We start from the raw sequence: 27,934 nt of genomic DNA, 5'->3' as shown, positions 1-27,934 counted from the left end.
TGGAAAAATTTGTTGCATTTCAATCGCTCATCAAAAAATGTACTCAGTGCGGCGAAGAGAACAGAAAAATCCATTTATTCCAAATATTTACCAATTAATATATAAAATCTTTAGAAATACTGTTAAAAACACAATGAATTTGGTCGATCAAATCAAAAGAAATGTAAATTTATCAGCAGTGGTTTTTGACGTCAACATTTTGTTTGGTAAAACCCATTCAGAAGTTCGCTCTGAGATGACTGAGCTTAGTGGTGTGACTGGCTAACACACATGACTGGCAATCGGGAGATCTGGGTTCGGATACCGGTTAAGCCAAATATTTTTACATGGCGAACTTCATCCTTGGTGTATTTAACACAGGGATTTGTTTTGCGAACCGAAGATATCTGACTAGTTATTATCCAATGCTTACTTTTTCTTACAGCATAGTATCTGAAACTCGTTAGAGAAAATTACTTACCCGAGTATTTCGGTTTCATTCCTACTGCACCCAAATCGTAGTAGCAAGTCATCTTTTTCAGTTGCGACCGATGAGTTTTGGTAAGCATTCCAAACATAGTCCCAGTCTTCAGTGCCTCCTTGTATTCCGAAGCAATAAACCACCCTCTTTAATTCGAAAGGAATACTGAGTAGACAGATTAGAGAAGGAATGCATTTAGTCGTCGTAGTTGAATTCTACGAAAAACTTGAATAGCTATTGATAATTTTATTTTTTAGCCTTTTCAAATTTAGGCCAATTTTTAAGAGCTCTGGTTTAAATTTTTCTTCCCAAAACCTTATCACTAGAATAGTACGTTTTTAAATTGTAAAAATTAATATAAAAATTATGGTAAGGATTCTCTCTTGCATTCAATACAGGGATAGTTTAGAGTTCAATTCTTACCTCTTTGTGCTGTTTTCTCTCCACTCTCTGAGTAATTTGATGGCCTTGGATACGCAATGGTCTTTATTATATTTGCATGCCCAGGGTAACAGCGAAGTTCGACTAAGTTTCATCACATGGTCATCCACAGGCGTCACTTCGAATATTCGCGTACCGAAATAACTTGTCATCATTTTCCTCATGTGTACCTAAATTAGGAGACAAGTTTAAGGCATGTAATATATATTTTTTAATCCAATAAGTATTCAATTAGAGATTTTTGAATTATTTTCATGTTTTTATGAAGAAATTATTGAAATTTTTAGGTTTTTAGGTTTAAGGATCTCGATCAAGATAATGCTTTTCTGGAATTAACTTGAAACCCAAGAAGCTATTAGTAGATATAATTTTAATGGGATGCATTTTATAATTAAACCTTAAACATGTAGTTTAACGATAAACAGAATAAAAATAATCTCCCGAGTATTTTCAAAATTGAAAGGTAAAAGATACCGAAGACAGTTATGTCCTCATTATTGCCTCTTAAAATATATCCTTCCAATTTTTAAAAAGAAGGTTATACTTAATGCAATACTTAATATAATGTTAATTTATTAAAGGAATGAAAGAAGTTGCAGTACGGGTGAGTTCAAGTTCTGCATAACTGGTTTAAATCTCGCCCCACCAAAATTACCGTCATCTCTGCACCCTCTCCTTCGGTAAAAGAGATTTTGCGTGTTCATGAGTAAATATTTAGGATAAAGTTGATTTACCTTTAAGTTAGTCAGCTCATTAGAACGCGATAGTACCGATTCCAAGAAATTGAAACCTCGGTGAGCAGCATATAAAGGAATGTAGTCTGATTCTCGATGCAAATAAGACGTTAAATTCAGGACTACACTGTAGTTTATGTAACCAGCCCTAGCCAAATTGAAAGCATCGTCAATCAGCATTGCACGCTCAACGGGCGGAATATTGCGGTATTCATTTGAATTCAAGTAATCGCTCAGGAGCATCCAGTTGCGATCGTCGTAGTTGACGCGGTAGAATCCTAAAAGAAAATATTTTTCATCAATCAGGCATATGCCAACAATGAAAGATTAAGTAAATATAAAAGAATGGATTGCATGACCCTATTGAAGAAGACGTATGTATTACGAATTTACATGTGACCACTCCAATAGCTTCGAAATAAATGGCGCAAACAAAAGACTGATGTCACACTAGAAGGCTCATTTTATTATTAGGGCCGAGTACACCAAAGATTAAACAATTTATACATTTTTAGACAACATCAAATTCTTTCCATGGCTGAAAATCACGACTTCCACTTAAGAGCTTGTGAAAGGTCAAATGAAGTAAGATAATTTGAATTAAGGAGGTGAATATACCTACAGAAAATAAAAATGATTAATATAAGCAAACTTTTTACGCTATTTAGTGGATGAAACATCTGCGTAGGACCAAGAAAGTTCACAGTCTTTACGAAAAATACTTCTGCAAAGACACCACTCATATTTCCTGTAGGTCATTAATAATTTGGGGTTAAAGAGATAAAATGTTTTAAAAAAGCTAATTTAACTTTCGAATGTTTCGATGAACTATTCATTATGACCTAGTGAAATGAAATGAAGTACTGACCTATCTGATTAAGGTTGAAGAGAATCCATTCATCAGCAGCAGGAAGGCTTTCCAGCATAATGGAATCGGAGCGGTCTTTCATCCAGTGCATAACCTTGGTTTCATTGAATTTCCCAGCATTCTGCGACGTATATTTGATCGGAACCCACCATAATTCTGGTGTAGTCTCATTGTCCGACCGATTGTAAGAATATCTCTCCTAAATCATGAATACCACGATACAAAAAATTAATTAATTTAAGGAGGAAAGGGTTTATTAACCCTGAAACAATTGGTTGCATGTACTAAGACTAAGCAATTTCTATAAATTTCTAGCCGGCAAGAAATTATTAATAGTCTTCTCTCAAAAACAACATGAAAATGAAAACAAATCTACAATATTATGGTTTTGCAAATAGAATTATCAGGTGAGAAGGCTGGAACCCGTCCTTCTTGAATGAAAGAAACTATACCATCTTCAGTTGTAACGTATGAGGCATCATATTTAGATTATTCGGGTGCTTATTGTACGCTTAGCAACCTTTTTTCAATGATGAAAACACCTTGATAGGTGTAGCGTTTGGCAGTGAATTGATTTAGTGGGATTCGCAACCTTCAATGCATTAGCAATATCATTTTCTAATTTAGTATTAATTCAATAAAAATATCAACAAAAAAATTATACTAAAATATGAGATTTATTTTGGATTTTTTGGAGTCTTCATACCTCACTCTACGGCCAAAGAACATATGCAACGATGCCAACTTTTTTGTGGATTGTAAAAAATATGTACAACAAATCGTGGAAGATTCAAGGAGTTAAGAACATATAGATACTTTGGGAGCATTCTGACGGTAGATTGAGAGAATAATGTTCAGATAAAGTCAATCATAAGCAATGGAAAAAAAATCCGAGAGTGTCGACCACAAATATCACAAAAGAGGATTCTCAAATTGGCCTCTAAATGTGTTGTAACTCACCACGCTTTTAAATAGGTTTACAAAATTCACCACATGCGTCGCTGACGGACAAATTGATCCGAGTTTCACGGGGAAATAAGTTACACTTAGGGTTATTAACCCAAATTTGTGCACATTTTGACGTGATCTATCAAATTCATAAATTTGAAATACAATTCAGCACAGAAACAAACTTTGTCTGCAAAATATTGAAAAAAAAAAAATCGCTTTTCACTCATCAACGCGGGGGGACATTTTGGAAAATCGATTTCAAAACAGGGGCCGTATTCTGTAACTCCAAACCGATCGGTGCGGCACCGATTCGTCGGGTGCGACGTCACACCGACTCCCGCTATGAAGTCGTGCGATTCTGTACGACCCCGATCGGTGCGGCACCGACGAGAGGACGGGAAATCGTTGGTAGCCGTACCGACAGCAAAAAGGTGTCGATACGGCCACCGACTAGTAGGTTTCATGAACTCCCCGGTGCGCATTGTACGTTTTATTTTGTTTTTACCTGATCACCGAGTAAATAATGAGGTTTTCTTCAATGTTATCTTTTTCTGCCCCTTCGAATACCTCCTATAATTCATTGTGTCATCATCTTTATTAATGACCTTGACAGAAATATAAGATAATGGTTAATAAAAATGAGGTTTGCTAACATATAATGACTTTCTTACTTATGTTACCACTTTCACTCGCTTGTAATAGGCTTTATTTCTCTCTATCATCATTTACTTGCTCCTTTGACATAAAAAAGATATTTTTGATTAAATATGAGTTTTGCCGCAATGTTATCACTTTATATCACTCTGAATAGGCGACTGTTATTTCACTCAATCATCAATTGGCGTTTCTCTCGGCATAGAAATAAGATCTTTTTATTTAAGTATGAATTTTTTGCCACTACGGTATCAGTTTCTTTCATTTGTAACAGGCAACTATATTTCATTTTATCGTCAGCAATTCATTCCCTTGACGATAAAAGAAGATATTTGTTAATAAGTATGAGGTTTGCCGCAATATTATCATTTTCTCTCACTTGGAATGCGCAACTTAAACATGTGTATTTCACCCAATCACAATTTCTTTACTTCCTCGTCATTACACTTCTTTTAATTACACTCAGCTCCATATTTTTATAACAATTTCCTAACTTGTTCCTCTAATATGACATTTACATTTGCTTTTGAATCCTACGTTCACGTTCCATGATATGTTATTTTCGTCTGCTACGGTGCCAATGGCATAACCTTCCGTTGATAACATTTAGACGGAACTTAATTAATGACAACTATATTGCCAAATCATGAATAAATAGCAATATACGGAACCAATATTTAAAAAAAAGAAACTACGATCTCAAGGATAGTTTCAATGATTCATTCCAGCAACAACAATCTCCATCACATACAAACTTTATTGTGATGTCGTAAAATTGTTTCCTTCGATTCTGTAGGTACAGCATTACTACCACACATTATATAAGCATTGTTAACAACTTATCCAATATCGTTTATCTTAATCTAGCAATAAGTCGTAATTTCCGCAAATAAAAAGATTGAGAATGACGACAACAAACTGTGCCAATGAGTCTTCACTTGTTTTAACCCTTCTTTCATTGGTGGAGACACGTGAAACTTCGGATATATTCGGATTTTCCCTGTTTGGGAAGGAGAGGGAACCGTACCGACTGGTTTGATACCGTTGACCATACTGAATCGCTGAATTTGCGGTCGTCGGTATGGAAACCGTCGTCGGTACGGAATGATTTGCTGTCGGTGGGCTGGGAAGGGAAACCGACCGGTGCGGTACCGACGAAATACAGAATACGGCCCCAGGACCGAAGTGGCAACAGAAATCACATTACTATGGGATTTAATTGGGCCTCCTCTATGCAGTCCCCTTGGGCCGACACTAAAAATTCGATGGCGTCGGCATTCGGGAATGCAACTGGCTGCGTGAAGCATGTGATCAGCTGTGTCAACATTGAGCTGCCGTCCACGCCAAGTTATGAGTGTATTGTGAGGGTTATTGAAAAGCTTACTTCGTTTAACAGGCGATGTCTGCGCCACGACGCGGCCTTAAAAATATATTTCGAAGTCTGTAACGTAGCGGCATTATTAATTCACGAAGAGGCTATTTTCTTTCTCTTAAAGGTCAGTTTCCAGTTTTCGCAGCGCGTCGATGAGCGCCTAGAGACCCACGTACTGTCTAAATTTACAACACAGTACTTGGACACTGGCTAAATTGCATTGAAAATATGTTAATTAAACGTTATTATGCGAAGAATCTTTCTATTCCCTCCAACCTAGTAAGGTTCTCAATTTATTCGCGGGACAAAGAAATACTTCTTCCTCGTCCGCAGAGCTACTAAAGAAGTGCTCAGGAGGAAGGAATAATATTCCATCGCAACGTTTGCACAATTGGAGAGCCTGGTGCAATCAGAAGCCCGAGAAGGATTACCTAATCCAATCAGTTCTTTGGGAGAATATCGAATCTTTATTGACCTCATATAAGTTTATTCTCTCGTAAAATTCTAATCGTCAGAGTCACGAGTGACGACTGTAGTTAATCCATTTTAGTGCACGACGGATGCAAACGCCGCACTGGTGCCGAACGTAAAAATTTTCTTGATATTTTTATAGAAATTATATGAACGTGACCGTGAAGATGAAGGAAATTTGGATAGGGTATTTAATTTCGAAGGAATGACGTTGTAATTCAGTTATTGTTGGAGCAGCTGACGGGATCACAGAAAGATGTGGGCGATGAAAAAAGAGGCCTATTATAGCACAAAACAAAGACGGTTAAGGTGTTCGAAACTTTCCAAACTAAGGTTGCCCATTGCATGATGATGGATAATACTTGCAACGACATACATTGCCATTACCTGTTTCAAGGTTACTCTACCGCTGAGATAATCTCTCTGCACTATAATGACCGGGTGTCCAGCTTGAGTTGACCATGAACTCATGATTGTCTTGACCGAGACATTTGCTGGTAGAGCTTGATCAATCAGTGCCTGAGTGTCCATTGCCTCAAAAAGGTGCGTATCTGTGGCTGAATTATATTTCCTGGAAGCGATAAAAGATGCGCATCAGCGATCAGTGAGGTAAAATTGAATTCAAATAACTTTTCGACAGATCAACTTTCAATCGGGAAAAATAATTAAATGCTATCTTCAAAATCAATTCGACAACAAAGTAAGATCGAAAGTTTTGAAATAAGTTAGATTGAGAGTTTTGAAAAAAATATCATTAGATTGAATAAAGTTATTCTGTTGAATATAGTTGAATACTGAATATTGTATATGTTGAATGAAGTTGTTCTTTCATAGACTCACCTTTCATTTAGATATGTTGCAAGGCCTCGAGAAAAAGTTGATTCGGACAGAAAGTCTGACATCATCCTGATCACAGACCCAGCTATAAATAAAGGTTTTTACTTCAGAAACAAAGATGTAAAGACATTCATATGAGCACGAGAAAAAATTATCTTCTTTTAATCAATGTTTAACATGATTCAATATTTAAAATATTCTCACCATAAAATACAGAAAAATATGCCAGTTAATTCACATAAGAAATTTAAAAAATGAGGAGAGATTAAAATAGGAATGCCAAAAATGTATTTCAAAACTCCAAAATAGGACTGATGCCGAAAATTAAAATGTTTTTACAATGCATGACATGGAAAACAGATTTTTATTCTGAAATGTATGCATTTCTCCTGTGAGCATAAGAATATAAATGCTGTATGTTTTTTTTTTAATTCCTTCATAGAAAATTACTTGATACATTCATTGTTTTAGTATGAAAAAAATTCACCTCACAGAAGAGCCATTTTGCCGAACAGAATATACCATGAACTATTTTCGTTTTCAACTTACAAATGAGATAGAAAGAAAATAGTGTGTGATAGGTTCTGTGCTTTGACCCGCTAACCTTTTTCGTAAGAAATGTCATCAAAAGCCTCCTCCACATCATACCAATCTTCGATCCTGTGGTTCATTGGTCGATCATAAAATGAGTCGGATAACAATGCGGGCTGCATGTCTTCAACAACAAATTGTTCCATCATTCTCCATGAGGGTTCAATCTGCAACAGAGCGTGCCCACGTGTGAAGCTGGTTAACAGGAGGTCGCATCGCTTCCACCTGACCGTTCGTAATTTGCTTTGATTTCCTGACGTACCAATTGTTTAAGAGCACCAATATCACAAAAGAGGATCCTCAAGTCGGCCTCTAAATGTGTTGTAACTCACCACGCTTATAAATGGGTTTACGTAAATCGCCACATGCGTCGCTGACGGACAACTTGATCCGAGTTTCACGGGGAAATAAGATACACTTAGTGATGTCAACCCTAATTTGTGTACATTTTGACGCGATCTATCAAATCCATAAATTTTAAATACAAATCATTGCAATCACAAAAATTTTTCTGCAAGATATTGGAAATAAGTGCATCGCATTGCACTCATCACCGTGCCGCGGACTTTTTTGAAAACCGATTAAAATACGACCGAAGTGGCAACAGAAATGATGTTACTATGGAATGAAATTGGGCCTACTCTCTGCAGTACACTTGGTTAAAAGATACAATTTCATTTTTAATGTGGTTTACTTCAGACCTGCCGCGTGAAATGCGCTGAAGTTCAAATTCATTGTCGTAGTAAAAAAATTTCCTGCGCACGGACCTTTGGATTTCCTGCAATTTATAATACCGCTGGATAATAGGGTGAAAAGTCCCCCCTCCGCGATTTTTCCCGTACTTAGGGCATACGATTTGGGATCAAATAGGACTAATCTCCTCACACTTCCAGTGCGCTAGAGATCTACCAGGGCCAGCTAGCTCGAAAATTCGATTTTCACTGGGTTTTTTTTATATCTCTTACTAGAATGCATATTTTAAATGCGGAATACGGCATTTGTAAGATTTTCTATTGAAGAAGATGCCCAATTGTTTTCAAGAGTTTTCTGTGTTACATGGAGAAATGTGGTTTGTTTGGATTTGAAAATTTCTAAGACGTGTTTTCATAATATTTTCAAGAGGACCACATAGAAAAAATATTTTCCGGGAGTGTATTTGAATAAATTTCGGCAAGGGTATTGGTAAAAATGTTTAGGAGGTGGAACATCGAGAAAAAAATTAAAATAGGCGAATTAAAAATTTTACTAAATTGTGTATTGAAAAAATTCTAGATAAAATCTCCGTCGATAATGAATTTTTTCCTTGGTCGCTCATACTGGATAGTTAATAAATTATTGCTGCTATATGAGCGCAACGCCCTATTCTTCGATTTCTGTTACCACAATGGCAGCGACATTTCAACATACTGGCTCATACGATCCCATACGCTGTATATTCTTGACAATTAACAATCATACTTCGTCCTTTTTATGCCCAGATGGCACTGTAGCTCGTACTACGATATCATTCTCTTTGCAATAACTAACTTCCAGCTTATTTATTATTTTCGCACAAAATTTCAGCTAGACATAATACGCTATGAATTGGATGGATGAGGCAGATACTTTGTGGAGATCCATTATGAGATATGAAGTGAAACACTTTGCACTTTCCACATAAAAATTTATTAAACTACAGTCGACATATTTCGCTGCACTGCAGCATTACCAAGAACAATATATACATAGAAAAATGCACACTTGCAAACATTTGAGAATTTGGGGGTTGAAGGTGGGGTGGTAAGGAGGGTTGGGAAATTTTAAACTTACCGTTGATCTGGGGTGAGGTCGGGGAGTATTTTCAGGTGCTCGAAGGGTTTTTTTCCCCATTAGCTGAGGAAGGTCATTCTCCGATCCTTGACCTTGAAAGTGCAAAGTGTTTCACTTCATATCTCATAAAAGGCTCTGCCTGAGCTGGTACCTCCTAGTAAAAAAATATTATCAAGTCAGGTAAAGTCAATTTTGGCTAGTTAAATATGTCTGTAACTGTCATCTCTTTAAACTCTCCTTTCCTCCGTTCCCAACTATTGTTTTCACCCCATACTCTCTAAGTAATTTCACAACATTCACAAGCTTTCATTACAATTACACCTTCTTCACTGATTTCAACATCACAATCAAGCCGTTTCCCAAATCTATTATAGAGAAAAGATACTATCCTACATTTGGTTCCCATTTTGGGTAATATTTAATTGCCCACCTTATCATCTTGCATATTTTTTCTTAATATTACCATGGTCAGCCTTCACACCCCGTCTTAACTTATTCACGTATCAGGATCTATTCGACTCTACTGACGTTAATTGAGCTCGCTTGCCTTTCAACGTTGGCATAAGCACGCTGAACCCTAAATCATCTTCTAAATACCACACGACATTCATAAATCATCTATCCAGAATCAAAATGTTGTTTTTTTTCAAAATCTTTTTACTGGATGTGGCGATTGCATGAGTGTTTTAAAGTAACGGAGTCATTTTGATTTGCCAAAAAAAGGTCCGCGCATATTAACCGCAATATTTTCGACATTAAAGGCTGGGTACATCGAGAATTCATTTGAAAAATACGACCAGATCAGGCGAAGTGATACGTCATCTTAATGGGCTTGCACACAATTGTGTATAAATAATATCCTTACTCTTTCCACTGCGAGCTTGCCGTAGTACGTCGCGAACCCTTCGCTCAACCAAATCCAGGTCCACCACTCTGGACTAACCAGGTTTCCAAACCACTGATGTGCCAACTCATGCGCCACGACATTTGAAATATGCTGCTTTTTTTCTGCCGAAGACTCCTCGTCGTTAAATAGTAACATTGACTCCCTGAAAGTATGAGAAACATGATTTTTTTTACACGTTATCCAGTGGTAAAAGAGAGCTGAATCAAAAAACGAAAAAAGACAATATATGCTTTAATAATCGTAAAGCATTGGCATACTACAAAATTATCGATTTCCATTAATTATATTCAGGAAATTGCACTGAAAAAAAATTGGAATCTCTAAATATTTCCTATTAAAGTGTGAATGCTTTTAGCTTTAGGAAATATTTTTACTATCAAGACCAGGAATTATTCAAGTGGTCTGATTATGTTTTACCTTGTTTGGAAATCAATCGCCGCAATTATGAACCGCGTTGAAAAGGGTTCACAGGCATGCCATCATGCCATATTTTGATCGATAAGAGTTAAAGAAAGTTCATTCATTTCGCACTATGAAAATGCTTCGGTTCACGTGCATGAATATGTTTGAGTGCATTATTACATTAAAAATATAATCATTGGCTTGTCCACCCTCTATGTTCCTTAACTTAGCCTTTTCTATTGTCTTATCTATTTTCTATGATATTATATTTCTATTATTATATTTCTATTATACTATATGTATCTATTTTCTATTATATACTCATTTATGTATATACTATCAAATTAAAGTTTTTATCGCAAAATTTTTGTGAATTAATGATTACGTATACTTTCAGTTCATTTATTGTTCTTAACCGTTTAATGATTGGTGAATTTAGGGGTGAGCATGGGGCCACGTGATCCCCTTCCCCAACACGCTTAAAAATAGACAAGATTTTTTTAATACGGTTGCCATTACGTTTGTTTTTGTTTTGTGTATTGTTGAGCCTCAATCATTTAATGCCATATTAATGACTTTCACATTAAAATAAAGAGAATAATTTCGTACATCAATTGTTTTATGTTGTTTTTAATCTCAAATATGAGAGGACCGTTTGCCTATCTGGTCCTTGTTGCCCCCCCCCCACATTAAAATCATTTATCCGGCATTGCGTTTAATTGTATGCCAAACATATGATACATTCTCGGAAAATAATCTAAAAGTGTCCATAAGTGCCGGCCTCGGTGGCGGTGGGGTAAAGTCCTCGCCTGCCAAACCGAAGAGTTAATCGTGGGTTCGAATCCCGCCTGGGTAGGTGATCCTACCCAGGGCATGGATGTTGTGTTGTACTTTGTTAATATTGGAAAAACTCGTTGTAAAAGGCCGTTGTGTGCTGTTTACGGGGGGATGTGATAAATAAAAAAAAATAAAATAAATAACCTCTCGGAATTCATTTTATAAATGGAAGATGGCTATTCTGCTTTTGAGTCCTCTCTATCCTTCCGTTCCTTTCCCTTGCTGCATCTACGCATTTTACTACTCTTAATTCGCACATTCACGGAGCACATACTTCCCTACCTTCTACTATTTTATGGCGACGGATTATTCGAGTAAAACTTACCACTCATTATTACCTATTAGAGAGTTAACGATTTTAAATATCCAGATACTACCGGTAAAAGAGTCAAATTAAGTAGAAATGAAAGTAAGGACTTAAGCTACAAGCAAGGTACACCATGATCTGAAAAGTATTTTAAACTCCGGGAATGTGTGGAAATAACTTAAAATAAGAACTAACAAGTCACTAATTCTCCCTGCATTTCTTTCTGGTTGCCAAAATCGGAGCACAAGGTAACAAGACTTGAAAAAACCGCGTATCACTTTTTTGAGAGAAGGGTGCTTGGAAAATATACGGTCCAATCAAGGACGAATTGAGAGGAGAATGCAGAAAACGAATTAATCAGGAACTATGTAATCTCTTAGGCAACAATACGATAGTGGGATCAATAAAAAGGAGAAGATTGGATTGGATAAGGGATGTAGAACGGATTAAGAACGAAAGATATCCTAAATCAGCAAATTACATGGCCCCGGAGGGAGGATTATCAAGAGGAAGACCGAAGAAAAGGTGGATGGACAACAAAATGGAAGTTTGTAACGAATAAAATCCTGGGCGGTAATTCTCATTCTCCTTTCGCCCGAGTCTTCGCTTCGCTATGGCAACTCGGAGCGAAGCGAAAATTTCGTCCTTTTCGCCCCGCCTAACGCTTCAGTTCGGGTAACTTCGTTCTCTTGGCGAAATACTGCGTCGTATGCAATGACGATACCCATAATTCAATGGGCACGAGATAATACCATCGATAAACACACTGCCTCCGCAGTCCGTAACAATTGAAGAGCGCGAAGCACGTTGGTAAGTTCAAGTCAGCCCAATAACACTCCCTATCCCGCTCCATTGGGAGCCCATGGTCTATTATTGAACTCGTTTCCTCAACCTGCCGCACATTTGCCGGGGCGGCGCCACCTATCCTGGAGGGCAAGCATTAGCGGGTAAGTTCATTTCCTTGTCGTTGAGAGCGTGCTACAGGTAAATGGAAATTGTGATATTTGTAATTAATTTAGATTTAGTTTTCATTTATTTTCGTATGCTAGTTTTATGCATTATTTCCTTATTGCTCTATATCAATATTTCGTGGATATATATTGCAGATTTACTGAAAAAAGGAAAATGCCGTCGACGTGTGTGGTACCACGTTGCACCACTGGTAATGACACAAGACTTAGGGGATTTCGCTTTTTAGAGACATTGGATGTAGTAATCGAGGAATATGAATGATGTGTTCCATGAACGTTTTGTTTGAGAAGCATAGTTGGTTCTCATCAGAGTGATGAGGGTCAGTAATTCGAGGCTGTCATAAAAATTGACTTGAAGGTTTCCCTGACCCGTTTTCTGGTTTTGAAATCACGTCTGAATTATTGAGAATGTTTCTATCAGTAGGTTTGATTACTTAACATAAATTCACAGCCATTCTGAGTTTCCTTTTTAAATATTATTTCCATCCAGAAATTTTTATCGTTTCATTTTACCTTGAAAATTATTTTGTTTAATTATAGTGACGGAAGAATATCTAAGAAGCATTCCACGAAGGTGTTGTTTTGTTGCCAGATGCTTGGATTTTTTCTGATGATGATTTACATTAATGTTGAGGGTATGAATTGTAATTCCTTTGGACCATGACTTTCATCAACCTATTCTGCTGTTTGGTAAGTTTTAAAATGTTAATTTGTTCCAGTAGCCAGAAAGTTTACGAAGGTAATGATTGAGCAATAGAATAGTTTAATATAGTTGTAGTTATATAATATTTTGGTTAATGTGTAAGTCTGTTTTATTTCATGTTGGAATATTGAATGTAGCATAATACGATAATACCTTCTCTATTTTGTCTTCCTATAGTTGTGATGGATGTAATATTTTATTAATAGTTAATTTATTTATAGTATATATATATTTATTATATTACTTCATTCATTCACACGGCGCCTTAAGCGCAAACATACATATAAATTCAAAGGTAAGGAAAGAAAGGGATAGGAACATGGAATAGAAAAAGGACGAGGACAACGGTGCTGTGGTAGGTGGAAAAAAAAAGCACCGTTGTCCTCGTCCTTTTTCTATTCCATGTTCCTATCCCTTTCTTTCCTTACCTTTGAATTTATATGTATATTTATTATATAGTATATATATATATATTTATTTATAGTATATATATAGTTTATAAATAGTTAATTTTTAATTAGTTGTGATGGATGTAAAAAAAATTTGCCGGCCTCGGTGGCGGCGGGGTAACGTCTTCGCCTGCCAAACAAGAGGTCGCGGGTTCGAGTCCCGCCTGGGTAGGTTTCCCCGGTCCAGGGCATGGTTGTTTGTGTACGTTTACTGTTACATATGTTGAACACCCCGGTGTAAAATGGCCAAAGAGAGCTGTATCCGGTGGTTTTAGAATAAAATAAAAAATAAAAAATAAAATACTATGCCCGGCGGACTAACATGAGATAAGTGCTTTAAAGCTGAAGAAGGGGAACCTCCGGCAGACAGTATTGGCCGGAAGATAGCCATCTTTGAATTAGAATTAATTTGCAGGAATTAGTTTGCTAATTGAATTTGCTCAGACTTTGTTTTCCTGTCGCGCAAACCAGGAAAGATGAAGCCCTGATGACGATGGACGACACGACCATAGAAGCGTCGGCAGAGATGGAGAACATCATCCGGTGGGAAACCCGAAAAACCTTTAACATTGAAGTGATTGGATGTTTAATAAACACACAGAGGTTACAGATCAGAGTTACAGAGTTCGAATTGTATCATGTCTGGTGATACTGAGCATTTGATATAGCACGCGCAGATGCTGTTCATTGATTCCTTTTTTGGTGTGCTAAAGCTGCACAATTTATACATATTTTAAATAACAGGTTCTGCTATTCCAGTGGTCACTGTCGTTGAAATTGGAGGTACGAAGTAAAATTGAGAAAAAGCAAGAGGTGCGATGGCTTTCATCATTCTTTCTAATTTGAATCTGTTTTAATATAAATGCTACATGTTGTGTACTTAAAATTTAATTTTCATTAGATTACTTTGCATTGATTGTATAAATAATCTCAGTTCCAATAGAATTTTGTATTCATTCTGGAAATGTAGATTTGATGTGTGTGTACCTATATTATATAAGTTGGAAAAATGTTTTTTTTTCCTTTTTAATACCTCTTTCAATGATTTGTTTTAATGCAGCTGTTATCGATGGTGCAACTCTCATGAAAAGTAAAGTTACTACATATTATCCTGTGGTTTCTTTGCTGTTCTTATCTTATTTATGGGAAGGTTAAATATTTCAGATTTGCCAACACCTAAAATTGATCAGACTCATCCGCAAATCCCTCAGATTATATCCATTGCACTGTTTTCATGGAAGTTTATTCGGAAATTATTTGAGAAACCTCTTTCGTTCTTATCTTTCCGATGATATATAAATATATTTTATATCAAATTCTTCCTTTGGTGAGTAGGTAAGTATCGTTTTATAATAGTCTTTAACGGTAATAATAGTATTTCCGGAAATTATTCACCCTGTTCAACGCTTAAATATGCAAATTCTATACCCGCTAAAACGTCACCCCTAGGATATAATGAAATTTTTTGGGAATTTGATGTGCTCTACCTAATTGTTACCATTTGATCGAGACTCTGGAGAGTAAAAACATTAACATGTGTCACTTCATAAGAAGTATATCACGTAGGCCTTGGTAAGACGTCGCTTGCGCTTCTGCGATATTATATTTGTAAATCGTGTTTGAAAGCAAGGAGTAACATCTATACTCTTGAAGACCTTATGTTGACGTTTACAACAAGGTAGCTATAAATTATTATTTCCTTAAAAATACCTTTCCTCACAACATGAGTTTTTAACTGCTGATAATCTTTCATTATGGCTGTAACTGATTTTAATACAAAGATATGTAAGCAAACGAAGCTGAAATCCAACACCTTCCATTTGATTAATACTCACGTATGAGAACGTTTTCAAGGCATGTAACGCTATAAAATGTTAAGTGCATATGAACTTGTTAACTAGTAACCGATGTCGATATGTTTATCATCATTTTCGCCATAAATTAGTTCATAAATACTGAAGTTTCGTATACAGATACACAGGGAACTTGCCCTTCAGGATAGGTGGCGCCTCTACCGACCTCCGCAGGAAACGGCATCAATAATTGACCATGCCTGGGCGAGGGGTTTCCAGACCTTCTCATATTCTAAGACCGTGGTTCAAGTCGTATTTCTATAAAATATATTATGCATTGTTTTGTTTATTGAGTGAGACTATCAAATTGCTATATTAAGTATTGTTGTACAATATTGCTTATTCATTGTTCGTTTTCCATAGTTGAACATACAACCGATCTCTTTGCTTTTCATCTTTTTCGTAGATGTAAACAACGAGTCCAAAAGTCACTCCGATGAAACTTATGGGTTAATATTTTCAATTTTAACCTAACCTAGATGGCATAAAATAAGAGAGATATCTGCTTCTTATGGTTTACTTATGGAAGAAAATGATAAGCACCTTTTCGCGCACTAAGGAACTTATGTTAGGCAAGGATATGATTTTAGGGAAGAACATTCAAAGAATAGAGTCAAATATTCCTTTAAAAACATAATTTGTTGATATTGGATGATCACCAAATTCGGTATAACTGCATACAACACATTCTATACTCCATAGAGCTCCGCCGGAAATAAATGTAAAGCCTAATAGTGACATTAATAGAGTATTTATAAGAGCTAAATAACTGATGATAGATTTTCCTGTGCATAGAAAATATTTTGACAACTTCAAGTGATTTGCTTCTGAAGATGATAACCATAGTATGCAAGCCTTTTCCTTGTGGTGGAGAGAAAAAGGTTACTATGGCATGAATCGACCTTATAATTGATTGATTGATTATAATTGAGATTGGGAGAAAGCCACGATATCCACTACACCACTACTCCATTTATTTGAGGGTACGCTATTATATGAGAATAATCCGGTCAGCCTCTTTCTTATTATTTCCGATGAAGCGTTCACGAGCATAAGAACCGAAACAACAGTATTCTCAGGCAATCCAACACATTTTTATGCTCAGAATAACAGCACTCCCACGATAAAACAATACGCTTGCAGGACAAAAGCTTCGTGGTTCATTCAAATGCAAACCCACTTTTAATCCCATCTATAAAACTATGTAGAAGGACAATACGAGTAAAACAACACACATGTTGTATGCCAAGCATTTGAAAAACAGTTAAACTATTTGGGATCAAAAATAAAACATAATGGTGGTATATAGCTGTAATTAAATCACGAGTCGTTCTCTCATCAACTCTTTCGCCTAGTCGCTAGAGCGGGTTCACTGTCGTCGCTAGCGAAATTCACTCATGGCGAATGTTTACATATGCTATATGCTCGCCGGACAGAACGAGATTAACTTTTTCGTCGCCAGAGGGATGAAGAGAAGCTTTTCTGGTGAAATAGCTAGCGAATGAAAACGAGAATACGAATTCAGTCACCGTTCGCATATTTGTGACAAATCGCGTTGGCTATCTCCAGAAAGAACCAGATTCATGCCCATGGTCATATAAAGTAAATTAAATATTATACGCCACTTTAGGTGTGCTACTATGGAATTTAAGCACGAATGCGTGTGACATTACGAGTTTAGCCAAATACGAGCATTTTCTGAAAGGTCAACAGGTGGTAAATGACCACCCAACTACCTGATGCTACCGTTTTCGCCGAAATAAAGGCCACACTGTAAAACGGTAGGCCGTAAAATACGCAAAGATTATCATCCACCAGAATTAGCGCGGAAAAGCAGCTACTTCACACCAAGATTGAAGAGAAAAAAATATGAAAACTGGCCGTGTATAATGCCCGAACATTTCGATTAATATTTCGAAAAATCTTTCTACACATGACTTTTAATAATGAGGAAAAAATTAATCATTTGTGAAGCACACACAACTGTCCATGACGCAGGTTTTAATTAATATTCACGGTTTAATAAGTAAGTTCGCATATAGAAGGTTAAATGATCTACATGAGGTACAATTTTAATATATGCAACATTTTCCCAGTATAAATCTTAAACTCCGCAAACCTCGCACACTTACTTCTGAGTAACTAGTCCCCAGTTCTCCATGGCTCCTCCGAAACCTGGCACGGCAACAATATCCATCTTCGGTAGAGAATATGCAATCCCAGTAATATTCTTCATGACCTCTAAAAGTGTTGGGCCAATTCTCAAGCTGTATTCGACATCATTAATATACTCTCTTCTGGCCCAAACCCGGAACTCATGGCCTTCTGCCTTCATATACGTGAAGTTTGAGACGATAAAAGCCACCAAATAAGTTGGCATTTTCGGCGTCTCCTCAAAGTGATCCCAGATATAATTATCAGGAAGTGTTGGGCTGAAATGATAAAATACAACAGAAAATTATAATTATTTTAGATATCATATCCTATAGGTACCATTGTTATTCCTTGATATTTTTATCGTAAAATAATGGAATTACTCTAGTTCAAAGTTGAAAATCACCTTAGTCCTAAAATAACCTTAATAAGTCCAGCCATGAAAATAGAAAAAAACTGAATAGGATAACACATACCTATTTTCAATGACTACAAGAACTCACTACTAGGGCAAAGAAAGAATATTGATGCTTGGAAACAAAAAAGCCAGAGAATAAAATTTCTAAAAGCAAGAAATGGGTCATACAAAAATGCTATCATCAGCGGAATTAGAAATTCATATAAAACCATGTGCTTAAATGAGCTTTACCTTGAGCGCATTAAAGGACAAATATGTTACAGAAAAGTCTATTACAAATTTTAAGTAGTAAATTCGATTTTAAATGTGATAAATGTTAAACCATATGTCGAATTAAGAATAGTAGTTATAACTGGAAACTTTATATTTTACTTCTTAAGTCTAATTCCGTTAAAAAGATTCAATAACGTAAATTATTTTTGTTACTCACTCAGCAGCTGGTAACCGTTTCAGATTCATGTTGCTCAATGTATTCATATTGCGTGGCCTTGCAACACTTATGGAGAAATTGGCTCTAAGGTGTGGTTCATCAAAACAAGGAAATGCCGTTCTGGCAAATACTCCCTGAAACTGAGTTGCAGCCAGCCATCTGCGACAAGAAATGTGATATCAAGGTAAGTGAGTAGGTTTATTGGTAAAATAACGGGTAATTAGGATTAATTAGACTCACCTTTAAAACCATGTGACAGTAAACATAAATATTGAAGCACTACAGGTGATCTCCAGTTACAGCAAATATAAAAAAATACGGTACACTGAATCGAAGTTAGTCTCTTTTCCAGCAAAATTGGAATAAAATATAAAAAACACCTCATACTATAAAGAAAATCTATGATTTTAATTCCATTTAACCATGACGCAAGGGCTCTTAGTCAATAAATACAATTATAGAGCTATTGAAATTGGAAATATACCACTTCTACTTTTGTTTTTAATTATTGTAGGCATTAAGTTGTCAGCCGATTTATAATATTCCGATGTGATCCACTCATACCTTTACGCGCTTTTCAAATGAAGACCCTTCTCTAGATTATACAAATTATTTATATTAGATGATTTAGTTATCTGGTAGGTACTACGTTCTAATTCATAATGGTAAAACAGCATAGATATTTTTTGATGCATCGATAATTTTTTAAATTTGCATCTACTTACTGCCGTCTCCCCATACTGTCTTCGTAGGAGCTTTTGAAAAACCCAACGTCGCTGTCACCGAGTTCACCTTCGAATTTCAAACGAAGAACGTATATTTTGTTCTCTACAAGAGTCATTTGTGATTCCACCACCAAAAAGTGTCTGTCTGGCTCCAGGCGGAAGTTCTGAACGGGGATCTCAGCATTCGGTGGGTCGAATTCAAAAATCCGAATATCAGACACGTTCAACTCACTAGAGTGCAACGTTAAGTTACTCGTGGCAGAGTCGATCAGCAGCTTGATCGTGACGTCTCCTTTGAACGTTTGGTTGTCTTCATCGAGGAAAGGAATCATTCGCAGCTCATAAGTCAGCGGAGTGATCCCTTTCGGGAGTCTGTAGTAATCTGGACCCCTGTTTTCATATGATCCGCTGGTTTCCTCTAATGCCCTTTGAGGGTCCTCAAACACCTTTTCCGTTAAACTCAGCCCTAATGCCCCCCATGCTATGGATACTGCCACAGCCAGGAAGATCTTATCCATATTCAGACCTCGTAATTGCTTTTACCTGCAAAAAAATATTATTTATTTTTAGATAAAGCTGAGAGGGCACAGCAGGTCAACGTTTGCATAGCACATTAGAGAGTTATTGTCACAACTGTTAGGTAATGAGGAAGAGAATTGCATTAACAACTTTAGAAATTAGTGGTTTGATCAATTGGAAGGAGATGATGAAGAGGACCATTATGTAAGCGCTAAGTAAAAGCTAGTGCAGAGTCTACTCCGGAATATAGCAGTTAGAAGTTGAAAATGAAGAGGTTACTCATACACCGCATTAATCAGTCACTAGCATAAACCAATACCGCAATGGTCATCACTCTTTTATCACGTAGATAATTTTCCCAATGAGTTTAAATGGTCGATTGATTTCAGTCTACACAGCCATATGGCCTCAAGATCTAAAAATTCTCTTTCGTGAGAAGGCCTTGCTTTCAAACGCATATGCGAAATTTGACAAGAATAATGAAAGAATTTATTGATTGATCGATCTATGTTTTGGAGATCTTTCCGTCTGTAAAATATTTATAATGGCTAAATGCATGTCTCCTCACCCCTAGGCTCCACTCTTATCGCGTTAGAAGGGGTTGCGAGTTCCTATGACTCCTTTAGTTGCTCTGGCGGGATGAATCCTAAATTATTCCCGGTAGGGCCACCCATGTCAAATAGGTCGAAGGATAGGAGCCAGACGAAAAGTAGTCCACGTGAAGGTGTCACATAAAAAACACTGCGAAATGGAAGTGGGAAACCCTACCAACTATCTCTTCTCTGTAAACATGGATTAAAACCAAATGAGTCTAAGATTCTCATCGAACAGGACCCGTTCACAAAGGGCGGGTGTCGTTCACGGCAAACAGGTGGCAAGGTCCTCGAGGTCGTCAACGTGCGAAATACTTGCGGAGACTTATCGTCATCATCAGCAGCAATAAAGAAAGAAGAAAAGAAGACCATGCAGTAGGAGAAGAAAAAGTCAGTTAAAAATGTAGAGACGTGGAATGTGGGGACAATGATGAGGGCGGGTAAGTTAGAAAATATCAAAAAGGAAATGAAGAAAGGGAGGATAGATAAGATAATATTTTATTATACATGGGAGGTCAATTCTTAATTTTTCCCTTGTTTTGTTGGAGCAAATTTTAAAATATGGGTATAGTTGGCAACTTCTATAGCTATCATCAACGCAGACTCTCCAAATTCGGCAATAATTTTCAGTTGGAATATTTGCCACGTAAGTATACGAAGTGAGGTGGAAGGATTGTGCGGACTATTGGAGAGATGGGTATATGGTTATGCATAGTGGTGAGGAGGAAAGTCAGGGAGGGGTAGCTTTAGTACTAAACGGGAAGATGGGTAAGCGTCTGGTAGGTATAGACCAGGTAAGCGAATTGAGGCGAGACCCACCAACCTCGTGGTGGTTCCAGTTTACATGCCCACTAGTAATCACAGGGAGGAAGAAGTAAAAGAGATGTATGAACAGCTATAGTAAATAATTAGAGACACCCCGGGTAAGAAAATCTGGTAGTGGTGGGGGACTGGAACGCCTCAGTCCGGGAAGGGAGGGATGGGCACGAAATAGGAGATTTTGGACTAGGAATTCGGAACGACAGGGGAGAGAAAGCAGCAGAATCCTGCAGGAGAAACAAATTAATCACAAACACGAAGTTCGATCATCATTAAGGGTGAAAGCACACATGGAAAATTCCAGGGGATTTGGGGAAATATCAGATAGACTACATTATGGTAAGACGTAAGTTTAGGAATAACGTGAAAAACTCGCGCAGCTCCCTGCAGCGGATGCGGATTCAGACCACAACCTAGTGGTCATGAAATGCAACGTAAGATTCAAAAGACTTATGAAAATAAGGATGGTGAGGAAACGGAGTGTTGGAGCGCTGAAGGGGACTATGGAGAGAGAATATCAGGATCTGGTGGACAACAGTATACAGGAGATTGGAATTGCACAGACTGGAGAGGAAGGATAGGATAATATTAAAACGGAATGATCAAAGGGTCAGAGAAGACAATTGGATATGTTGACAGGAGAAGGATAAAGAATCCAGCGAAAGAATCTTAATCGGTAGAATACTGTAAAAATAAAAATAAAATAATGGATGGAGTGGAGAAATTACTCCATACGGTTTCTTCGAAGAGGAAAGGGCAGACAAATAGTGACGTACATTGGTTGAACCCCTAACTATGAAGTTATGAATACTTCGCCCAGATAACTCTTACAGTAACCTTTCACCTGCCGCTCCAAAAATAAAATCTGATACTAAAAGGGACTCGGGAAAGTAACCCAATACGGAAAATGAATGTGATACGTTTTTCGGAGGGAAAATTTAGCTCTATTTAATTCAGCAAAGCCTCTGCAAACGTAAACGAATACTATAAGGTAATCTGAAAAGATCATCAAATGAAAAATATGCGGAGTGGGGAGGAGGAACAACCACGATTTTAAGCGCTGACATTACCTTTAACTCAACATGCAAGGGTTGATAAACTTCAATACTGAAATTTAATTTATACTTACGCGTATACCTAGTATTGGTATAAGGACTGAAGAAAGGACAGCTGGTCCTCAGTAAAGGCTGTTTTACACGGCCACGTACTTCGTTTGTGAATTCGTGCAGTTCCAAGCCATATTGAGAAAGAAATAAAGTTCTAACCTGCGCAGTTACATGTCCTGTGTAACCGACAAGGATGCTCAGTGGAATATTATGAAAATTCAATTTAAATAGAGCTGCTCTACGGATTTTCTAACGAACCATTTTGACTTGAGAACCGCATAGGATATGGTTCGTTTGCCCAGCAGCCCTTTTAAGAGCGACGCAAAGGGTACTGCGGAGCAAAAGACGGAGCCGCGCGGAGCGGATCTTTGACTTCCTTTGCACATTTCTTATGGGGAAACCAACGGAGTTGGATGAGGCCTTCGCCAAGGATAGCATATGTAACGGAGCGAAAATGTTTCGCTTCGACTCGGAAAGAGACGAAAATACGAATTTTAGATTTATTTTCGTTTCGCGCTAAATTAAAATCACCAAGGAGTCTAGTTTCGACCAGGGACGACACTTTATTCCCGGGAGCGAAATTAAATTTATCTGAACTCCGCCGCGCATGGTTAAGGTTCCATACCAAAAGTTGAATAAAGGGGGAAAATAGGAATAGTTTGGACCCATTTCATAACAGAATATGGAGAGGTTAAAACATTGAGATTAAAAATCGAATGGCCAGTTTGCGTTCACCGTTCTCCAGTTTGTGGTCAAAGTATGAGTGCCCCATGCATCTTACGGCGGTAGGCCGAACATCTACATCATTTAACCATACTTCATACTCGGTGGGTGGGTGAAAACTAAACTGTTCGAAGGTGAAGCACGTGGTCCCTCCGATGAGAAACATAATCTGTTTTTCGTTTCGTACCAGAGGTTCAGTTTTTTTTTCGAACCGAAGTATTTTTGACTCTAATTTCGTTTCAACCCTGTGTTTAGCTCCACAGGTTTATTTCTTTTTCGTTTCGTTTCTACATTTGACTCTCGGGAACGAAAGTATTGAAATTTTACTGGTTTTGACTCTCGTTTAGTTTCGATTGACATCCATATCTGATGTGAGCCTTTGTGAATCTCGGAGCGGAACGTTGAAGGCACGGTACCTAACTTTGGTTGCATTAATTCTTCTTCGTGCTTATCGCGTGAATATCGATAGCAAATACCTGTTAATGAAAAATGTTTATGACTCAATAATTCGTTCTATAGGGGCACTTTTTACATTTTGGGCCCAAGCACTGACTTTGTTGTAGGGAGGTATTAGAGAAATTCGTTGCGGGAGGCTATTTCGTGTGCGATGTCCTTCGTAAGGGCCCGGGATCGGGCAAAAAATGGTTAGGTTTCATAAAATTTCGCTGCATGGGGGTTTGCTTTATGGAGGTTTTTTCTGTAGATGTATTGATCATCAAATGAATGAAAAACATGAAGTAGGCATATGGTATGTTTGATTATAGTAGTTACCATCATCAACATATGCTAATACATCAATAATTTCACACCTACTGGAAAAAGTAAGGACTAAATTCATTCTGCAAATTATGACACTTACCAGGAAACTATTACGACTGAAAGTTATTTCCGAAATTGGAAATATTGCGTTGATGATAGATATGCAATTCGTGAACAATGCCGGGATTTTAAAATTTGCTGCAACAAAAAAGGGAAAAATTAGGAATTAATTTCCCATGTATAATATAATATTAAATTATCTATCCTCCCTTTATCCATTACCCTTTTGATATTTTCTAACTTCCCCGCCCTCATCATTGTCCTCACATTCCACGTCCCTACATTCATAGCCGACTTCTACGTCTCCAACTTCTTGGCCTTCTTTTCTTCTTTCTTCGTTGCTGCTGATGATTATGATAAGTCTCAGCAAGTCCCGTTCGATGAAAATCCGAGGCTCATTTGGTTGCACTCCAAGTTTACAGGGAAGAGATTCTTCCACTTCCATTTCAACAGTGTTTTTTACGTGACACCATCACGTGGACTACTTTTCGTCTGGCTCCTACCCTTCGACCTATCTGGCATACGAGGTCCTACCGGGAATAATTTAGGATTCATCCCGCCAGTGCAGCTTTAGAGGTCATAGGCACTCGCAAGCCTTTCCACCGCGACAAGGTTGTAGCCCATAGGAAAGAATGTATTTTATAATACCTTAAAATTGAAACATTTCGTTATTGATAAGTTTGCGTGTCGAAAATGCTTCAAGAAAGTCTGAGAAATTGAAAATCTAAAAATAATTTGGTAATAAAAAAAATTCGTTGATGACGGCGACTTTATTAAGTGAATAACTCTTGAAGCTATATATTTCGAAGAGTATGCGAGCATAGATAATAATGTCATTGTATATGCTCTAATATCACTCCCCTTGGTTAAGACAAAACGTTCTGCTAGTGTCGCAAAAGACGTGAAAAGGAGTGCGATCAGATTCTTTCAAGCGTTTCAATTCTCTTTGTTGTTTACTTAAGATATATTCAACTCGTGGGCTAAAGGCATTTCTTCCTTCAGTGTAGTAGTTTTAGATGGCTTTAATTTTAAAATGATAGGCATCTTCATAGGACTGAAACCTCGCAAATCTAGTTAAAAATTTCTTCTATTACGAGGGGTAAATTACAGGACTAACGGCGGCAAGGTGTGAATTCAAATATTACCTGGCGCTCTTTTTGGTTATTCTGCGTTTTGCCAAGAATAACGGATGTGCCTTAAGAATACCGATCGTGTCCAACAGTGAAGGCATTATGGATGCATTATCATCTGAGATAACAATTGTGACATCAACACATTACCGACTGCCAAGTTAATATTCATACTAATTAATTCGCATCACTTAACTTTCTTAGTCATTCATAGATATATCAAGTAATACACCAAGAATAGATACTTACTGGTACCTATTTCAATGGAATTCCAACAATTGGTTTTATTTCGGAAGCCTAAATGGAAATATGTGCTCTATAAAGAAAGATTTCAACCATGAAACGGGCAATTGAAATAGACTTAAATTATTTTTTCCCAAAAATAATATCGATAACATGCTCAGGAAAATTATGAAGCACTTTAAAAATACGTGATCCACAAGCATTATTTTGGCGTTCATTCGATTTCAGACCGTAACTAAACAATGCGATGAGGCGTAGAGCATATTGGACCAGTAACACAATAATTTCAATATAAAACTGGCAGAATGAAAATCAAGCTGTGTTAACCACGGTATTTCATGATAATTATAAAAAATTTGTATAATCACTACAGGAAAGGTTTTTGTTGTGTATGAATAAGCATTGAGAAATCAACTCAACTTTCATCGTAAAGCAGGCGGAAAACTTACAGAGTACCAGATGGTCGACACTTAGGGACACTTCACCAATGCGTTGCTGCCCGATGCTTCTCCTTACAAGCCTTCCTTCCACGCTAATACAACCTTCAGTCTTGGTGGCGTACACAGAGATTCATCACTAGGGTTGATTTTGCAAGGTGATGGTAGAGATCAACCCAGACTATGCCACAAATATTAAGTGCAAATGATCACAAAAATCCTGATTGTAAAACCATTAAAAACAAAAATTTTGGGAGGGTTCGAACCCTTGTGCCACTCATTCACTTGGTGATTCAATCCGGAGATAGATCTGTAAAGTTGATGTTAGAGCTCACCCCGCACCAAGCCACGGGCGAGTTTATATCACACGTTAGGGAAATGGGAGCCATCCGGTTTCAATATGCATCTCCCAACATTTCTGAGTGGGAGCCTGCGAAGGCTTCAACCTGGATATATATTCGGGAAATTTGGGTCAATAGGCTAGCGCTCTGCCCAATGCACCACCACAACCGCGAACAGTGGACAACTGACGTTCCTGCCCTGCGTGAATGAGGGGTAAGAAATGCAACGAAGGAAGACGCGTGCATAAGACGGAATGCACAACTTCGCGCCTTTGGCCAAAGCGGATAAATTTAACCACGAGCTGCACCATTCGACTCCGCGCGGAGCACAGAGCACATATCCGACCCTCCCCCGCCTTCTCGGCGCCAGCTCGGTCAAGGTAGGACAGGCGCCACTCTATAACTTTTTGCTCCTATTAGACGGAAAAACTAAAATAGATTCCAGGAATATGACGAGATAGACAGCAAGTAGAGAAAGCCATAAACATCCAGATGATGATAGTATTCCAAACTCTTACCAGCGAAAATTCAATAAAATCCTAGGAATATGGAGAAATTCAAAGTAAGCAGTGAAAGCCCTAAGCATAATTCCGCGAGTGATACAATTCCAAACGCTGCGTTTTGATAAAATATTTAGATCCCAAATTTTTGAAAAGCTTCGGCTTATACCTGAGATAATTGATTGAGAGGTAACCACCGGTGATAGGCACTAGTCAGGAAATGTGATCCATGAAATAAACTGGTATTCATTTCTCAAAATTTTAATATTCATAGTCTGAAGAGGACGAATTATACACCAGCTTTTTTTTGTTACTTCCGTGCGATGGCTATAGTGATCGTTAGAATGACGGGTAAATAAATCATCGTTTCACGCGATCATTATCCACGATGGCTCCAGGGATGCTAAGCTTCGTCCCACTTGGCCATCACTCAGGTCCTTTTTTCCATCAGCATACCATCTTTTGAACACTTACGAAGGTGGAAGGAATACGAGAGAGGAAAGGATTCATTCGAGATGTGAGTGTGGCGAAGAATGGAGAAGTTGAAGTGGACGTAGAGGAGGAGAAACGACGAAGTGCTGCACATGGTGGGTGAGGAAAGGAAACTTTTAGATGAGATACGGAGGAGACTGAAAGTTTGGATGGAGCGAGTACTTATCGAGAAGAGGTTGTTGAAAACAGTATTAAAGGGTAGAATGTAAGTTAAACGAGGGAGAGGAAGGAAACGAATACAGTTTTTAGGTAAAATGAAAGGGGTTGGCCTTATTGTGATTTGAAGAGGGAGGTTATTGCAGGAAGGGGAGGCCCCAGAATGCTTCTGAAGTACTCTATGGAAACCTACCTTTATGAGTAGAATACTTCAATAATATAATCATCTCAGAAACCGTCTTACGGCCAATCGGAACGGCCACTAACAGCAATTAAGACGCAATGAATTTTTACTGGAATGACAGCTGTAAATAGATAAAGCGACGGAAGAAGCAGTGGAATAAGGGAAAGTAGTATGATCGTGTAACTCAGAAAATAATATGGTGAATGATGACTTTTAAGGTTCCTTGAAAGCTATTCCTGGAACTATCTCTCTGAGACACGGAAAAAATAAGAGTGCGATTCAGGCCTAAGAATGATACTAGCGTTAAAAGGCAAATTTTCAGATTACTAGTTTTTAATGTATAATTGAGATATTGATACAAAATAAATCACCTATATTTACAATAACTAACATTTTGTGAGCAGTAAATAATACAGGAAAAAATTCTAATTTTCTATAAATTTAATGTAAGCATCGGTGAAAACAGATTAGATACGATCGTTATAATCATTCTCACTTGAGGCTGCATGATGAAGGTAAATAAAAAAA

General features: G+C 37.5%; 2 protein-coding genes across 2 annotated transcripts in view; both read right to left on the bottom strand.

Moving 5' to 3' along the window:
• The window catches only part of LOC124165528 (aminopeptidase N-like), a 66,564-nt gene extending 40,246 nt beyond the window's left edge, over window positions 1–26,318 (bottom strand). Inside the window, exon 1 of the mRNA XM_046542997.1 lies at window positions 25,746–26,318. The gene's annotated coding sequence lies outside the window, so the exon portion shown is untranslated. The remainder of the gene's footprint in view (window positions 1–25,745) is intronic.
• Window positions 1–27,934, bottom strand: part of LOC124156621 — an 83,604-nt gene that overhangs the window by 5,028 nt on the left and 50,642 nt on the right. The window contains exons 31-42 of the mRNA XM_046531304.1: window positions 25,859–25,914; window positions 19,345–19,880; window positions 18,620–18,778; window positions 17,750–18,049; window positions 10,054–10,237; window positions 7,393–7,546; window positions 6,792–6,873; window positions 6,339–6,522; window positions 2,504–2,702; window positions 1,636–1,913; window positions 884–1,071; window positions 461–625 (exon numbers count right to left, since the gene is read on the bottom strand). Coding sequence (XP_046387260.1) covers window positions 461–625; window positions 884–1,071; window positions 1,636–1,913; window positions 2,504–2,702; window positions 6,339–6,522; window positions 6,792–6,873; window positions 7,393–7,546; window positions 10,054–10,237; window positions 17,750–18,049; window positions 18,620–18,778; window positions 19,345–19,880; window positions 25,859–25,914 — 2,485 coding nt within the window. The remainder of the gene's footprint in view (window positions 1–460; window positions 626–883; window positions 1,072–1,635; window positions 1,914–2,503; window positions 2,703–6,338; window positions 6,523–6,791; window positions 6,874–7,392; window positions 7,547–10,053; window positions 10,238–17,749; window positions 18,050–18,619; window positions 18,779–19,344; window positions 19,881–25,858; window positions 25,915–27,934) is intronic.

This window comes from Ischnura elegans, chromosome 1 (genome assembly GCF_921293095.1).
Source record: "Ischnura elegans chromosome 1, ioIscEleg1.1, whole genome shotgun sequence".
NCBI lineage: Eukaryota > Metazoa > Arthropoda > Insecta > Odonata > Coenagrionidae > Ischnura > Ischnura elegans.
This window is presented reverse-complemented; position numbering and strand designations above follow the sequence as displayed.